Source organism: Oncorhynchus keta, chromosome 13 (genome assembly GCF_023373465.1).
Source record: "Oncorhynchus keta strain PuntledgeMale-10-30-2019 chromosome 13, Oket_V2, whole genome shotgun sequence".
Taxonomy (NCBI): domain Eukaryota; kingdom Metazoa; phylum Chordata; class Actinopteri; order Salmoniformes; family Salmonidae; genus Oncorhynchus; species Oncorhynchus keta.
Window position 1 is genome coordinate 37,767,646 of NC_068433.1, and position 18,156 is coordinate 37,785,801.

Sequence of the window (18,156 nt, forward strand, 5' to 3'; positions counted from 1 at the left end):
AACCTCTATGTCCCCACATAGACCATATTTATAATTGCAGTCTCTTATACATCTGTAAACAAGCGTCCTCGTCCTCCATGATGTCTTTGCCTTTCCACTCTGTACAGAATTCAAACACAGTATGTGTTCAGCATAGGAACTGTAAACAATGTACAACATTTTTTTAGTACAGCATGATAACCAACCTCATTCATTCAATGCAGTGCAGTAAATGGATGGCTTAAAGTTACAAGTGTTTATGCAATACTATGCAGTCGTACGTATTTTATAGTACATCGCTGTAATGCTAAAATAGTCATTAGATAGTTGCATACCTGTTCTCATTTCTGAAGGTTCAAATTATGGACACCACTGTAAATCGACTCAAGTTGGGCTGGACTCTCAGTCCAGCCTCTCTCATGGTCAAACCGTGGTTGATCATATGATCAACAAGTTTTGCCCTAATCTCATCAGACATGGCTCTCCTTCCTTCTCTTCTTTGCCCCCCTCCTCCTCTTCCTCTTCCTCTCCCTCCTACTCCTCTTGCTCTCTGTCCATTGTTGGCATCCATTGTTCAAAACAGGTCATCTGACCTTTGACCTATTTATAGGCTTATACTACAGTAAAGCAGTGATTGGTTAGTGATCAGTTAAGCTATTAGTGTTTGCACATGTGAGGAGTGTGTGTGTGACCTGGTGAATAAGTGTAGCATTTTGATTGGTTGTGTTTGGAAAAGGAAAGCAAGTCACTTCCTGTTCGATTTTTGTGTTTCAGGTAGATAATTTTGTGTAGTGTTTTGAAAAAAGTGTTTTATGCAATTGACAACTGAGTCAAACGTTGAGAAATAGCTTATGGTTTTGGATATTTGGTGTGTAGTTTTGCACTTTGAGTGAGAGGTTTCAAAAATCGTGTGACATGAAAAGATTTTGTGTGTAAGCAGTTGGAAAAAACTGTAAATGCTTAACACGTGCAGCTGAGGTTTTGGTGGTGTACAAAACCTGCAGCCTGCACTTACAGGCGCCCCCAAGGACCCTTAGGGGTGCTTGATGTTTGGCACCCAGAAAGGTTGGTTTGAGGAAAGCAGGCTGTGTGAGAAAGGGAGATGCTGTGCAGCCTCTCAAGAGGTAACTAAGTTGATTTGCTCTCTCTCTCTCTCTCTCTCTCTCTCTCTCTCTCTCTCTCTCTCTCTCTCTCTCTCTCTCTCTCTAGCTCTATCTCCACACTCTCTCCACTTGTTTCTATTTAGGCATGTGTGTGGAATAGAAATGTTCCAGGCCTTTTGTTAGGCCGGTCCTCAGTACCTCCACTGCCACCCGCTCATATAATAGGAGCTCAGGCTCAGGCTCAGGCTCAGGAGGCAGAGAGTAGGAGGGGAAAGGTCTGCCACCATAATCAAGGAGGTAAAGAGGCGGGAGACTGTTTGTCTGGGATACACAGGAGGAGAGAGGAGCCCCAACTCAGGTCAGGTACTTTAACATTTATCCAGTGAGGTTGTGTGTGTGTGTGTGTGTGTGTGTGTGTGTGTGTGTGTGTGTGTGTGTGTGTGTGTGTGTGTGTGTGTGTGTGTGTGTGTGTGTGTGTGTGTGTGTGTGTGTGTGTGTGTGTGTGTGTGTGTGTGTTTGTGTGGGTACGTGCGTGCGTGGATTCTGCGTGCGTGCGTGCGTGCGTGCGTGCGTGCGTGTGTGTGTGTGTGTGTGTTTTGGGTGTACTTGATGGATTCTGACTCTGCTATTATGAGACTTCAGGTTGGAGTGCTGAGAATTTGGGAGGGGAGAGAGAATTAGCCAGGCTAAATCTGGGGGGGGGATTATCAGAAAACAGAAAAAGTGCTAGTTCCTTTGTCCAGCTATGCTCCCTGATCCACCATCGAACTCATGTACATATTTGCATTGTGTTGGCCTGTGTTTCCTATTGTTACTAGCATTTAAATGAAGCCAGAATCATCTTCGTCATCTCAGAACATGGATTTGATTTCCAGTACCTGACAGTAACTGTGCCGAGGTGTTTGTGAATAGCCACTTTTGGAATCTCATACTCCAGAGGTAAGTTATTAAGTCAGTATTTTCTTACTCATATTACCATGCTCAGTTTGGGGCTAATTACACTTGATGTGTGTGTAAAGAATCAAAAGTGTTTAGTTGGGTCTACTCTTTATAAAACTATTTGTTGAATGGTTTAAAATCCATTGAAAGCTGCATTCAATTCATGTTGGCTCTGAACAAGTCTTGACTTAGCTTGTTTTGCCAAGGAAAGTGAAAACGACTGAGGGAAAGTAAAATGGAAAATAAATGGAAAGGAACATGGAAGAACCTCAAAGAACATTGCCTTTTCAAGATCATGTAACATCAAACATAACATCAAAATGCATCTTATATTTCTGCCCTTACAGAAAAAAACACATTATTTCACTTGTTGAAAGTCACATGATTTCACATGTGACGTTTTATGCGAAATCTTGTTTTGAAACACTTCAAGTGATCACGTTTTCACATGTCTAGTTTTGTGTAATCACATGTTGCTTTACATGTTTTCACATTAACTTCACATAAGATCACGTGATCACATGAAAACATGTTTTTGGAACACTTCACGTGTTCACGTGTGAAATTCATGGGTTTTTTTGCGTAAGGGTGAGCAAGCTGAGAGGCAGTGGGCTGTCCTGTATCTGACTGGATAGAATGGGTGATCCAGCGGAGGACAGAGGGAAGCTGACCAGCCAACAGGAGCTGTGTGTTTCTGACAAGCAGGCCACCAAACGCCCCTGCTGTTCCACACTCAAGGTGCTTAATAATGCTTTAAAATGCACACAAATGAATGTGCATGCACTCTGTCTGCACACGCATCCACGCATGTGCACACACACAGACAGATGTGCGAAACATATGCACTCACGTCGTTCCCATGACTACACATTGGCACGCACATAAGCATGCACACACACACACGTTGACAAACAACCATTGGCAAGCACATAGACCCGGAGAAACACACACTAATGTTCTCTCCCTTGTGTTTGTCAGCTGTTCATCGTGGCCCTGTCATTCGCCTACTTCTCCAAGGTTCTGTCAGGGACCTACATGAAAAGTGCCATCACTCAGATAGAGAGACGCTTTGACCTGTCCAGCTCTCTCATCGGACTCATAGACGGCAGCTTTGAGATGGGTATCAACAATAACATTAAGTTGCTTGAGAATTCATGTCGTGAAAACTAGATCTTCACTACAGACCACAGGGTGGTCCATTTTAGTTGTGATTCAGTCAGTCTGCTCTCAATACTGTTCTGTTTTGTAGTTGTTCCTATTAATTGATTAACTGGCAGTTTGTCCACACCTCTACTGTCAAACCCCTAACATTGCTTGATGTGCTGCTATGTTGCGGTAGCCTGGAACCCAAACTGTTATGCTATTTTTAGTTGAAAAAAAACAGAGCTTAAATTTGCGTTTCCAGGCTACTGTAGTATTGTGGTTTCTTGCAGGTAACCTGCTGTTCCTGGCTGTGGTCAGCCATTTTGGCGCAAAGATGCACCGGCCCAGGCTCATTGCTGTGGGCTGTTTCCTCATGGCTGTAGGATCATTCCTCACAGGCCTGCCACACTTCTTCATGGAACGGTAATACAATTGAAATACTGGTAAAACTTATATTGTCGAGATACTCCTATACGGATGATAGTTTCACTTTAGAAATAAAGAAATGTATGCAGTTGCTGATTAATCTTGGTTAACTAAGAACTAAAGTATTGCGTAATTGGTCAGCTGCTTGATTGTGTTATGGAGCTATACATGTTAACAGATGCTATAAGAAGGAGCGTAATCGGAATGAGGAGCTCCACCTTCTCTCTTTACAAGTCCAAGTCAACGGGCCAAATGTCCCCTCCCCTTTCGAAATTGGAAATCTGCTAACACACAAAATAACCAGTAACAACAAAACCACAGAAACTACTGCTGCTTGTTAGCCTATGCATCCCATTCCTTCCTCACGGGTTCTACGTAAATCAGTTGTGTTTACGTAGATCTGTCCACAAAAGATTAGTTGTTGATCAGCGTCTCATCTCAACAAATCACATCTTTGTTACACTTAAACTTGAATCCGTATTCATCACAAGGCCCGTAGAACATGACATGACTACTAACTGGTCTGTCTCTTCTACAGCTACACATTTGACACAGTCATCCAAGGCTCAATGAATGACAGTGTCAGTATAACTCCATGTCTGGACCTTCTAAATCAGACAGACATCCCTGAGATCCAGAGGGAGACACCTTCGGACATCAACACAGGTACCAATCACAGAGAAACATCTTCACCTGTTTGTACCTTACAGCAGGAGTCTTATCAAAGGATGAACCAGCATGAGACTTTACTTACAATGCTATTTCTGCAGGCCCTACAGATGCCCTATTGGCTTCATAGGGAACCATGGTGCAGGGTACAAGTTGTACATACGTCATCCCTGATAGAGGAGTTATACTGTGCACCTGTGTCTCTCTGTATGATTCCCTCTGTAGACTGTGTGAGGGACTCCAGCTCCCACATGTGGATTTATGTGTTTCTGGGAAACGCTCTGAGGGGGATAGGAGAGACCCCCGTCACCCCACTAGGCATCTCCTACATCGACGACTTCGCTAAAGCTGAAAACTCTGCTTTTTACATTGGTGAGTTAATTTGACTCGCAGCAGAGCAGAAGCCAGTGTGTGTGTGTGTGTGTGTGTGTGTGTGTGTGTGTGTGTGTGTGTGTGTGTGTGTGTGTGTGTGTGTGTGTGTGTGTGTGTGTGTGTGTGTGTGTGTGTGTGTGTCTGTGTGTGTGTGTGTTGACCGTCAAATGAGTGTGTGTCGCATTTATTGAAAGTTCAAGGAATTTTACAACCCTAGTTGTGACTTATGTACAGTAACTGAGTAGATCGGGCTGTAGGCCTAACTGTGTGTTTTATGATTGACAGCATGTCTACAGACCATCACACTGCTCGGTCCCATGTTCGGTTTCCTGCTGGGGTCATTGTGTGCCAGTCTATATGTAGACATTGGGTATGTCGATCTGGGTAAGAGAATAACATACTGTACACATTATTGTGTTAGGGTCCTTTCTACTAAGCAATGTATATTACTTTTGGATCGAAATGAATTCAAAACCACTCAAAAATACTCTAATAATTCCCTTTATGTTATTTGTATTCTCAGTATAGTATGTTTTATCAGTGCTTATGATAGAGATGTCTCTCACATCTTCCAGAGACTGTGACCATCACTCCCAAGGATGCCCGCTGGGTGGGGGCCTGGTGGCTGGGTTTCCTGGTCTCCTCTGTCATCATGCTCCTGTCAGGCATCCCCTTCTGGTTTCTGCCCCGCTCGCTGCCAAAGCAGGGAGAGGAGAACAAGCTGCCCCCTAGCCCCCCTACTCAGGATGGGATAGAGAACAACGACGCCACCTCACATCAGGCCATGGCGCTGGCTGAAATTGCAAAAGGTGGTCAGTCTTTCATTGGCGATTTTCCGATAGCTTATGAATAGAGCCCAGTCACTCAGGTCAAGTGAACAAGAAAAATGTCTGTCCCTATTTATGTACAGGAAATAGAATCCTGTGCCTATCTTTTATGATGGACATTTATATTCCAATACAGGAACCAGACATTATATACAGGGCCCTCTAACTGTAAATAATAAATACTCAAAGCATTCACATAACCCAAACCAGAAAAAGTAACTGTGTTGTATGTTTTTCTCGTGTATCTTCAGGTTTCATACCATCACTGAAGAAGCTGCTGAGCACACCAGCGTACTTTATGCTTCTGTGTGGCAGCCTCCTGAAGTTCAACTCCTTCATTGGCCTGCTCACGTTCAAAGCCAAGTACATGGAACAGCAGTTTGGCCAATCAGCAGCCAGAGCCAACTTCCTCATTGGTTAGATGCTGTAGCTACATGTTTCTCAATCAGCTACCGTCTTTATAAACCAACTGTGGCCCCTCCATCACCTTTCTGCTTCGTTTTCATTGTAAAGACAAACTCTATTGGTTGGATTGGACCTGAGGTTTGGGTCAAAGACAGAGAGATAAGGGCTGTGTTTTAGACAGGCAGCCCAAATTATATTTCTTCCACTAATTTGTCTTTTGACCAATCACATCAGATATTTTCACATCAGATATTTTTCAGATTTGATCTGATTGGTCAAAAGACCAATTGCTCCAAAAAAGATCTGAATTGGGCTGCCTGTCTAAACAAAGCCATAGAAACCTGGACATGCTCCAACTGAAATGTTCCCTCATGTCAGCATTGATGTTGAATGGCATTAAATAAATAAAAAATGTTCTCTCTTGTCCCCTGTAGGTTTGTTGTGACTGAGTAGAAAAGAAACTCCAGTACACTGGTGATCTAATGCATCTTTAGATGCAGTATATATATTTTTTCTGGTAACACTATAGATGGAAGTATTACTTTTCCAGGTGTGTTGAACCTGCCTGTGGTTGCCGTGGGGATATTCCTGGGCGGCCTACTGATGAAGAGGTATAAGCTTGGTGTTGTGTCTGGAGCCCAGCTGTCTTTCGTCACCTCCTTCATGGCCTACCTCCTCCTCCTTCTGCAGTTTGGCACTAAGTGTGACAACGTTCAGGTGGCTGGGCTGACCGTGTCCTACAATGGGTAAATATGACATCTGATTGGTTGGTTGGTTGGTAGGTTGATTAATTCATTCAATCATTGAGTGAATTAATTTATATGAAAACAAAAAAAGTTTTAATCAGTGGAATTTGAGGGAGAGTGAGACCAAAACACACATGGGCTTGTGCCGGGGCTCCCTCTTGTGGGAATATACAGTATGGTTGTTACTGAGCCAGGATCCCTGGCTGTTGTGTCACTGTGCCTATGTCATTGATAGTTCAGCAACAATTATTTAAACATCATTATGATTGGCATCCATTTTCTCTGTCCCCCAGCACCCCTGATGTAGTGTACAACGGCAACCTGTGGTCAGAGTGTAACAGAGACTGCTCCTGCTTGGCTGGGGAGTGGGACCCTGTGTGTTCAGACAACGGCATCACGTACACCTCCCCCTGCCTCGCAGGCTGCTCCAGCTCTACAGGATACGGCAAGAACACGGTACAAATACTATTAATGTACCGAGTGTACAAAACCTTCACAGGGATGCTGGCCCATGTTGACTCCAATGCTTCCCACCGTTGGGTCAAGTTGTCCTTTGTCTTGATGCACACAGGAAACTTTTGAGCGTAAAAAACCCAGCAGTGTGTCAGTTCTTAACAAAAACTGTCGCCCATGGCACCTACTACCATACCCCGTCGAAAGGCACTTAAATATGTTCACCCTCTGAATGGCACACATACACAATCCATGTCTCAATTGTCACAAGGCATACAATCATTTTTTTAACCTGTCTCCTCCCCTTCATCTACACTGATTGAAGTGGATTTGACAATGACACCCATAAAGGATTATAGCTTTCCCCTGGATTCACATGGTCAGTATATGTTATGGAAAAAGAGCAAATACTTTACCAGATCAGAGCATTGGAAGTCCCCCAGGATAACCCTAACCCTTAGACATGGGTTTGGTGAGTCTACAGCACAGGAGGTTGGTGGCACCTAAATTGAGGAGGACGGGCTCCTGGTAATGGCTGGAACGGAATGCCATTCCATTCGCTCCGTTCAAGACGTTATTATGAGCCTTCCTCCCCTCAGCTGCCTCCTTCAGGTTTACAGCCATGTTTTGTCTATTGTTTGAACTACAAGGTGTAAATAATTGACCGTGTGTGCTCTTATCTCCACTGAACTATGTTGACACTGTGAAATAGTAGAAAAGTATGTGATATGTGCACTCTCATAATTGCAATAAGAGTACAACGTCAGTCATCATCTAACTGCGAAATTATCAGCAAACTGTAAAGATAATAAATAGGTTATAAAATAGTGAGAAAAAAAACAGCTATATACTGTATATATAGAGAGAGAGAGATTATAGACCATAACAGAGAAACTATAACTACTGTATTTGTTGTTGTTCTACAAGGTATTCCACAACTGTAGCTGTGTGCTGTCCTCCTCTGCACCAGAGGGCAGCATGTCAGTAATATTAGGCCAGTGTCCTCGCAGCAGAGAGTGCAGCCGCAGCTTCACTTCCTACATGGCTGTGTCCGTACTCAGCTCCTTTATCAACTCCCTTGGGACCACGCCTGGATACATGGTCATCATACGGTCAGTCGCCATGTTCCAATACTTGTGTGACCAACCGGGGTTGGAACCTGGGACACCTGCTGCCACAAGACTGTGTTAGACTGTGTTAGACTGTGTATGTGATGTGTGATGTGTGTTTGTAGGTGCATCAAGCCCGAGCTAAAATCCCTGGCATTAGGTATCCAAACTTTGGTGATGAGAACCCTAGGTAAGTCTTCATTTTCTCTGTTGTACGTAAAGACCCCTTGATATCATAGAGGTCCTTAATACAGCCTACTGAACTCTGATCTCTTTGTAGGGGGTATTCCAGCACCAGTGTACTTCGGGGCTTTGATTGACTCAACATGTTTGAGGTGGGGGATCAAGAAATGCGGGGGCAGAGGTGCCTGTCGAATGTATGACTCTGATATGTACAGGTAAGTTCATTGTGTGTGTGGGCTCACGCCAATGTGTGTGTGTGTGCATACTCTGAGGTGTGTTTGAATATGAATGAGCAGCAGTGTTGTGATGTGTCCTATCCCATCCTTGCAGGGTGATCTTCCTTGGCCTCATCACATGTCTCAGTGGCTCCTCCTACTTTTTCATCATCGCAGTCATTGCCCTGCTGAGGATACAGTTTAGGAAGGAGGGGGACACCACAACGGGACAGCCCCCACACTCACAGCTAGAGATCGAACTTCAGACTCCCCCAAAAACCACTGAACCCCTCAACACACCGAAGGAAATTGAGGTGCACACCCCTAAAGAGGGAGAAAGAGAGGGAGAGCCGGAACAGGATAACTCCCTCCAAACTCAAAAAGACACAGAGGTGGAGGAGGAACTATCCAACACCCAAGTAGAGAGAACGAGTGACCTCATTCTAACTCGCAGCCAGAAAGAGGAGGTGGAAGAGGTGTTCAGTAGAAGAGAGGAGGATGTTACTCCAGATGCCATCCCTCCTGCTCCTGTGAGCAAGGAAGACGAGAAGCCTTCTGATCAGGCCAACGAGCAGGCGGAGGGAGAGGTCATAGTGATTCACACCCACAGAGAGAAAGACAACCCACACAACCTCTTGGCTGAGATGAACCACACAGAGGTAGAGGTAGAGGGCCTTCAGGGCTAGCCAGTCGGCCTGCCTGCTCCTCAAGTCAATTGTATTTAAATTCATGTTCATTAAAGATTTGTACTCAATCATTTAAATGTGCCATTTACTTAAAAGTATACATTTTCACTGTCTGCAACCCTTAAGAAGCAGGGTGAGTCTGGGTCTCACTTTTACTGGGCAAACACAACTTGCATATCATCATAGACCAGGCCGAAACGTTAACCTTGCTTGAATAAAACAATGCATTTTGATTAAATTATTTGGTTGCACCTCAACGTTGGTTGAGCACCCTCCATTTTTTGGGCAAATAATACTGTAATAAATAAAAATGTAATAAGTCAATTATTAAAATCATTAAAATTGCAATTGGGATGTTTCCCACTTATTTACACAAACTACTCCACACTTGCAAAGTGAAAGTTTATAGACATTTTCTGAAATGAATTAAGTAGTAAACAGAAGAAAAGCAGAATTGAAGCCAATTATAATGCAAATAATTGAATGGTCTATGGATCAATTCCATTTCGGAAAGTCTGATGAATAATTCATATTGTTACTCCTCTTCCTTGTGGCAGGAGCAGCAGCACACTGCCCTCCAATTTTTTATTTTTTTTATTTAAAAAATGAAAAATTGCCGGACTGCCCCTTTCCTCGCGCTGCATGGAAAATCCAAGGTGACATCTGGGGCGACCACAGCAACAGAAAGGGAAAAGAAAGGGACAGAATGTAAACAAATGCAAACTGTAGGTTCTAAACTCTGGCCAGTTGAAAGGTTCTACCAAGATGTCATGACAAACGGCACCTGTCAGAGTGCTCTCTATAAGTGTTATTCACCTGCTTGGATGTCAGCTGGCAGAGTGGCGAAGACAGCCGTCGTGAGAGTCTTTTCTTCAGGTGTGACATCCACAACCTCCAAGAGGGAAGAGATGGGCTCTGCCTCTGTGTTAGGGGCAATGTCCACAACCTTTAGGTGCGAACAAGCCATTTCTGCCTCTGTGTTAGGGGGGTTTACAACAACCTCCAGGTAGGAAGAGACGGGTTCTGCCTCTGTGTTAGGGCCAATGTCCACAACCTCAAGGTGGGAAGAAGCCTGGTCTGCCTCTGTGTTAGGGGTGACAACAACAATCCTGATAGGCATATGTCAGAGTGCTCTCTATCAGTGCTACTCACCTGCTTGGATATCAGCTGGTAGTGTGGTGGAGACGTCCACCGCGAGGACAGGGGGGACTGGTAGGGTTGCTGCAGTGGGCTGGAAGCAGCTCTGCACCTCGTCCGCCACAAAGGCACAGACAGAGCTCATTAAAAAAGGCAGTGCGTGGAGAAGGACTGACTGATTCTCCCGAGGATGGACCGCACAGAGTCAAAAGCAGCAGCCCGAGAGAAAGGGATTTGAGAGGAAGGGGCCTTGAACACAGTGGAGAGCTTCCCCCCTCTGGCCGCCACTGTGGACACGGCCATCCTGCTTAGGAGGATAGGGTGCTCTGAAGCCACAGTGCCAGGAGGAGCCTGGGCACCACCTCCAACACCACTTCTGATGGGCTGAGCAGGTTGATACCGGCTCATTGGACAGCTCGCACGGAATGCTCGTCACAGCTTTCTCCACAATGCTGTGGACCTTAGGGTCGCTGAAATCAAACAAAAAGGAGAAGACAAAGCTAAACGACGTGCAATGTGCACAGAGGACACTGCCCTAGTCTTTTTCTGCATAGCTCCAGATGTGTAGATGAATGGAGCAAGCCGTTTGCAGGGCAGTACATGGAACACATGTCAGCTGGAGAGATGGGGTGCATGGAGAGGTGGGGTGCAGAAAGCCTTGTGCTCTAAATCCACCATTATTAGGCAAGTGTTTACTTCCCAGGCCTGCCGTAGGAAACAGGAAGTCCCATTAGTGTAATTTCACAACAGATCTATTCTGCTGTAATAACTAGTTGTTGAAAGGCTAGAAAAGAGCTCACTGACTTGTAGTATGTCTCTAACTCTCATTCTCTTACCAGCCGAGTGAGGTCGTTGACCTCCTCCAGGGTTTCCTTCTACGCCCTTTAAATAAAACACAGAGAAATTCAACTTTCCTGACTTCCTATTGTTCTGTTGTTTATTTTGGCAAAGAGGGTGAGTGCTGATGTGGTACTCACCTCTCCCTAAGGGATTTTTTGCCCTGAGACATCAGCCAGTCGCTCCGTGGTGACATGGGGCGGGACCTGACGTTGAGTCAGGAGCAACAGATAGTGAACCATGAGCTTCTTTTGCACAAGATGAGGTAAGGTGTGAGAACGTGCCACGAAAATAACATATAATGTGCTTTCAGAAGGGCATCTTGCAACATTTCACAACTGCTCATGCCTCACAATTTGCAAGTGATATTTAGAACTCTTATGTCACGACTTCTGCCGAAGTCGATGCCTCTCCTTGTTCGGGCGGTGCTCGGCGGTCGACGTCACCGGTCTTCTAGCCATCATTGATCCATTTATCATTTTCCATTGGTTTTGTCTTGTCTTCCTACACACCTGGTTCCAATCCCATTCATTACATGTTGTGTATATAACCCTCTGTTTCCCCTCATGTCCTTGTCAGAGATAGTTTGTTTGTATATTTGTGTATTATGTATTGGTACGCGACGGGTTCTTGTGCCCACTTTTATTTTATCTTGTATTTTTGATTATGGAGTTTTGTCAAGTCTATTAAACGACTCCATTCATATCAAGTTCGATTCTCCTACGCCTGACTTCCCTGCCACCTACACACACGACATTACATCTTACGACCACCTTCTCTAAACTGCCTTGAAATAAAACTTGTTTTGGGATGAATCTCTCTCTTCTTTCTGTTGTTCCTATTTTTGTGGGATGAATCTTACCTGTTTATTATAATATGTTTCCTCCCAGCAAGCCTGCAGAGTCTGAAAATAAAGGCTGCTTCTACAGAATTCCTTTGAAGAGAATAAAACAAATTATGCTTTATTAGGCACATAATGCACAGGCATTTACAGTATGCTAAAAATCAATATCTCCTAAGATTACCTTAATGGGACCTTCCGGAATGCTCCCACCCCTATTCATGGTCAGATGGGGAAGAAATGCAGCACTATAGATATACGGGATGCTCTAGAGATAACAGGAATGACTTAAAGACGCAAATGATCAATGACTGTGGAGTAGGCGATGTTTGGCACAAAATATAATGTTTACATTCTATTATTATGGAATGTGTACAACCTGTATAAATGGGTTTGCTCCTATGTCTTTTTTCGTGAAAGATTAAGCTCTTTATTTTGTCGTAATGTGTCTTATTCATTAAATGTGAAGACTGTTATATTATCAAATCAATTCTCGGTGTAATTATTCTGTGATTAAACTAATCACAGAGTTTTTTATAGAGTGACAATTTCCCGGATTTAACTCTTCAGATATTTTATTATCTTATCGATTACAGTCTTCTATTGATGTATTATTACCTCATCAGTCTCATTCTTGAATGTCGCAAACCCTTGGATATCTGCACGAACCCTGACATAAATCAGCGATATACAAATTGGCTTAATTATTTATTTACTAACTTACTAATCAATCACAGAATTACATAAACACACACACAGTAGCTCATACATTGGTTACTTAACATGACACTAAGAAAAGTCCCTAGTGGACAAAACCGATATGACGGCTTAGTAGACAAAGGAAAGGGGTGGGGACAGCTCAAGAGTGGGAAATTCAGAGTGGATACTACACTCATGGAAATGCTAATACTTTGAACATGAACAACCGCTCATTTGAAAAGAAAATGCAATTTACATATTTACGAGTGGATGTCTTTGTTGTCCCTCTCTGCGATCGCCGGTCCGTCTGCTGAATAGTCAGTCAACAGAAAGTCTCTGGTTTTGTCCACCAGAGATCAAAGTCTTTCGTAGTTGTAGCTTGTTATTATGGGTACATCAGAGTCCCATTCGGTCGTTCGACCGATTGCGTTTACCAGACTAATGTACTTAAACAGCTGCAGCCTGAATAATTGGTCTTTAGTTTGTAGATTTCTTAGCCATTTCAACGTGGGAACTCCCATCCCTGCATTTTAGTAGAAAAGGGGGCGTTCCATGACGCTGTGTAATGTCTGTGATCACGAGGGCGTGGCCACTGATTGATCCTAAGTTACTATGCAAAACAATTCTCACTTAGAAGACTAAGATCACATTGTTAACGTTCCTAAAGTATTCCTATACTCAATCATTTATTTTATACAACATTCAGATACAAACCCCATAATTGAGAAGTGTAATACAAACAAAGAAACAGTAATGCGTGTCTCCTGTCCCTCATGAGGTCACCAAATGAAACAAACTCGACATGACCGTTCCTTAAGTGTCCACAGACCACTCCAACTGCTTGGAATACAGAGATACTGTTCAATTATTCAGCCTTTTGATGTCCAAGTGTCGCTCTGTGTCCACAGTCACATTCCAATCTCGATACTACAGAGCCCAGAAGCAGAGTATTTTACGACTGCCATAAAGTGGCCCCTTCCACCTCTGGGGGAGAGAGAGGGCGCTGTAGAGAGGACCCACTGTAACCTGATCCTTCAGATCTTCACAGCAGAGTTATGACATGAGTATATGAGGAAGTTGGAGCCCGTTCCGATTCATGACTGTAATGAACACAATGGGAGACAGAGAGCTGGTTTCAAGCGCAGGGCGCAGCAGGTGTTTTTTTGTAAAGGACCTCAAGAGGAGGCAGGTAGATGGGTCCAGGGGCAGGCAGGAGGTCATACACGGGGGGTCCAAAAAGGCAATAGTACAGGCAGGGAAAAGGCTAGTAACATCGTCCGGGAAATCAGGCAATAGGTTGATTACAGGAAATCCAATAGGTTAAAGTACAGACAGGGAATAGGCAAAAGGCGCCATTAGTAAGGCAGGCAAAAACTATCATACACGGGAGGATTAAATTACGGGAACAACCAGAGCTCTGAATAGAAATGTGTCACAAAACGAACAATAGCTCACAATGATGGGGTGCAAAGAACTGAACTAAATGGTGTGTGATAATGACATACAGGTGTGTGAGCAAGTGATCAGAATTCAGGTGATTCGGATCTGGGTCCGGATTCACAAAACCTTCTTAATTATGAAGAAATGTATTCTTAACTGCCATTAACAAAGTTGCTATTCCTCAATAAAGGTCTTGGAAATATTCTTAAGGTTTTTCCTAAGTATCTTCCTGATAAAAAAGTTATGAAGAAATGGGATTCTTGAAAATAATGCTTTAGGATTCCTTCTTGAAAATGTACTTAACTTTAGGACAGCTAAACACTTGTCTTGAGACAAATGGATACTTTTGTAAGCATTGAACATTTTCTTGCACCACAGACACAGTTGGCTACCGGATATTTAAATACAGCAAGAAAGCAAATTAAACGTGCATTATCTAGCTAGTGTTAGGGTTGCGTCAATTCGAATCTGGTATCAGAACAAGTATGACACTGAGTCACCGATCGTATACTATGTACTTTTATTTGATAAGCAATAAATGGTAAATGCAATTTTCATATATACGGGTTCGCTGTAACACCATGCAGGGCAGTACAGAGAACTAGCTAACACACTAATATTTTCTTCTAAAATACTCTGACAGAATTAGTTCCTGCTTCTGAGCTGGCCTGTCACAGAGTAGAGACTGGTTTAAACTCACCCAGCCTATCGTTGGCACACAGGCTGGTCCCAGTCCCCCAGGCGCTCCAGTTGATAGATGTAACTGTTGCTGTGTAGAATATCTATGAGCTCATACTCTCGAAACAGTTATCACACATCTGGCTCCTGTTATCTAACAAAAGAACGTTTGTTCTCGCAACACTATGTTCTCTATGTGCCCCCAACAATTCATGATAACTGCCTACACCCAAGGCCAGCCACAGCCTTTCTGCTAGTCACACCATGTTGCAAAATGTTACTTCTAACACACACAGACACCCTCATGATAGGCCAAGCATATTTTCAAACCTCACACTAGCTAGTAATCAACAATATATTACAATATTCTAGAAGTGTTAAATAGCTTGCGTTATCTCGTCAATTTGCAAAGAAGAACTTGTCTAACGTTGTCCCTGTCTTATGCCATACCCCCGACGGCAGAGACAGACTCGGCCACTCTCGCCCATCCTCTCTTTTTGGTGTTTGCAGTGACCCCGCAGTTATCAGGTTTCCCCAACAGCAACCTTTTCCTTGCTGCTATTTCCCCCACCATCACTTCAAGCTCTTGTTTGTTTTTACCGCGCTTTCCTTGGTTATCCATTTTTTATTTTGATGTACAGTAGCTAACATTAGTCCGGCTCCAATGTGTGAAAAATAATGTTTTTTGTATGTGTATAAAGGGATCGCGAGCCAACTAAAAAAAAATCTTTCTCGAGACATAAAGCAAAAAAATGAATGCAATAAAATGTAAATATCAACACTTATAGTGGGCCAAATCCTATCATCCCTGTCACATAGGCGTATTTATTAGTTTCAAGCACGTCACTAATGTCAATGCCACATAAGAAGATATTTTACGAAGTTCCTAAGAAAACTACGAATTCCTAAGAACATTTTGAGGAATTGCATTTACGAACTATCTTGTGAACTTCTTATTTTTTGTCTTAAGCAGCTTCTTAATTTTTTTTGTAAGTAATGTTTTGTGAATCCGGCCCCTGTAGAATGAGCGCGTTCAGGGTATCTATGTGTTTGAGAACTTGAGCTGCAAAGTGGGCTGGAAAGTGAGCTGCGTTTGAGAGTGTGAGTTGGAAGCAGATGTTAAAATGACACGTTTATCCAGGTGCATGTTGCCTAGACCTACTAATCCAACAGTGGCCTACAAGTGAAATATTATCATTTTTTATATATTCCTATACAAATCTATTGGCCACATCCATTTAAAGCAATGATTATCAATTGAAAATGTGGTTGTTGTGTTACCCTGTTGCGTGCCTACATTGTCATGGTCCTCTAAGGCATGATAGTTCCTGTGAGTCTTCTCCTTCAGTCGTTTTGCCTCCTAGGCCTCATTTCCCATTACATGGGATTTTCTCAGCACCAATTTCACAAGAGATGGTCGCTGTCTAATGTCATGTGGTGCTGAATGACAGATCTCGATATTCCGATTTCTCTGCTGTCCATGGTGCTGAAATATCCAATCTTGGCTATTTGCATTTGTACGACCATCCATACTTGACACCACACACACACACACACACACACACACACACACACACACACACACACACACACACACACACACACACACACACACACACACACACACACACACACACACATTAATGATAAACTCCCACACACTTTTGAACATTGCACAACCTGCAACAAGACACTGAAAGAGCACTTAATTCCAAATGCGTTTGTGTTTGAATAAGGATGCGAAAAATGAAATCATTGTGTGGATGTTGATTGGACAATGTATAGGTGCTTTACAGAAGCCATTTTGTGCCATTACCTATAGCGTGTATTTTACTGGAGCATGATCAGATTGCTTTGTTTAAACCAGAACGGAGATTCAAAATTGATTGTCCGGGACAGCTTGTGCTCTCATGCATGTTTCAGTGTTATTTGCCTCGAAGCGAGCATAGAAGTAGTTTAGCTTGTCTGTTAGGCTCGTGTCACTGGGCAGCTCTCGGCTGTGCTTCCCTTCGTAGTCTGTAATGGTTTGCAAGCCCTGCCACATTCGACGAGCGTCAGAGCAAGTGTAGCAAGATTCGATCTTAGTCCTGTATTGATGCTTTGCCTGTTTGATGGTTCATCGGAGGGTATAGCAGGATTATTGATACGCTTCTGGGTTAGAGTCCCGCTCCTTGAAAGCAGCATCTCTAGCCTTTAGCTCAGTGCAGATGCTGCCTGTAATCCATGGCTTCTGGTTGGGGTATGTACCTCTTTAAGGAATACCTAGGATAGGATAAAGTAATCCTTCTCCCCCCTTAAAAGATTTAGATGCACTATTGTAAAGTGGCTGTTCCACTGGATGTCATAAGGTGAATGCACCAATTTGTAAGTCGCTCTGGATAAGAGCGTCTGCTAAATGACTTAAATGTAAATGTAATGTATGTACTTACGGTCACCTTGGGGACAACGTCATTGATGCACTTATTGATCAAGCCAATGACTGATGTGGTGTACTCCTCATTGCCATCGGAGGAATCCCGGAACATATTCCAGTCTGTGCTAGCAAAACAGTCCTGTAGCAGAGCATCTTCTTCCTCTGACCACTTTTTTATTGATCTAGTCACGGGTGCTTCCTGCTTTAATTTTTGCTTGTAAGCAGGAATCAGGAGGATAGAATTATGGTCAGATTTGCCAAATGGAGGGCAAGGGAGAGCTTTGTATGCATCTCTGTGTGTGGAGTACAGGTGGTCCAGAGTTATTTTTCCTCTGGTTGCACGTTTAACATGCTGATAGAAATTTGGTAAAACAGATTAAAGTCCCCGGCTACTACGAGCGCCGCCCTGGGTGAGGGTTTTCTTGTTTGCTTATTCAATACGGTCTTAGTGCCAGCCTCTGACTGTGATGGTATGTAAACAGCAACAAAGAATACAGATGAAAACTCTCTCGGTAGGTAGTGTAGTCTACAGCTTATCATGAGATACTGTACCTCAGGCGAGCAATAGCTCGAGACATCCTTCGATATCGTGCACCAGCTGTTGTTTACAAAAATACATAGACCCCGCCCCTTGTCTTACCAGACACCGCTGTTCTATCCTGCCGGTACATCATATAACCAGCCAGTCTGTTGTTTGTGGTAGAAGGTGAGGACCAAGGTGCAGTGTGGTACGTATTTATGTTTCTTTATTGACACTGAACACTAAATGCAAAAATAACAAAGGGAATAACCGAAACAGTCCTGAAAGGTGAAAAACACTAAACAGAAATCAACTACCCACAAAACCCATGTGGGA

At 43.4% G+C, this 18,156-nt stretch overlaps 1 protein-coding gene across 3 annotated transcripts; it reads left to right on the forward strand.

Annotated features, from left to right (window-relative positions):
• Positions 1-1,045: 1,045 nt before the first annotated feature.
• On the forward strand, positions 1,046-9,592 carry slco1e1 (solute carrier organic anion transporter family, member 1E1). Of its 3 annotated transcripts, none has more exons than XM_035784068.2 (16): positions 1,046-1,103; positions 1,901-2,021; positions 2,609-2,759; positions 3,000-3,141; positions 3,455-3,587; positions 4,129-4,256; positions 4,485-4,631; positions 4,917-5,015; positions 5,207-5,440; positions 5,710-5,874; positions 6,414-6,609; positions 6,903-7,065; positions 7,990-8,174; positions 8,297-8,361; positions 8,452-8,569; positions 8,685-9,592. In XM_035784068.2, exons 3-16 carry the CDS (start codon positions 2,658-2,660, stop codon positions 9,253-9,255), a joined length of 2,448 nt encoding a protein of 815 aa, XP_035639961.1. In that variant the 5' UTR covers positions 1,046-1,103; positions 1,901-2,021; positions 2,609-2,657; the 3' UTR covers positions 9,256-9,592. The 3 variants fall into 3 exon arrangements, with proteins under 3 accessions (XP_035639961.1, XP_035639959.1, XP_035639960.1); XM_035784066.2 differs by lacking the exon at positions 1,046-1,103 and adding an exon at positions 1,204-1,445; XM_035784067.2 differs by lacking the exon at positions 1,046-1,103 and having other exon boundaries at positions 1,633-2,021.
• Positions 9,593-18,156: the final 8,564 nt, after the last annotated feature.

Bases quoted from the DNA above. Each gene is read 5' to 3' on its own strand.
- slco1e1 (XM_035784068.2), top strand. From the start codon at position 2,658: ATGGGTGATCCAGCGGAGGACAGAGGGAAGCTGACCAGCCAACAGGAG. The intron at 5,875-6,413 runs GTTAGATGCTGT...TTACTTTTCCAG, and splicing joins CAGAGCCAACTTCCTCATTG to GTGTGTTGAACCTGCCTGTG. The intron at 8,570-8,684 runs GTAAGTTCATTG...CCATCCTTGCAG, and splicing joins TATGACTCTGATATGTACAG to GGTGATCTTCCTTGGCCTCA.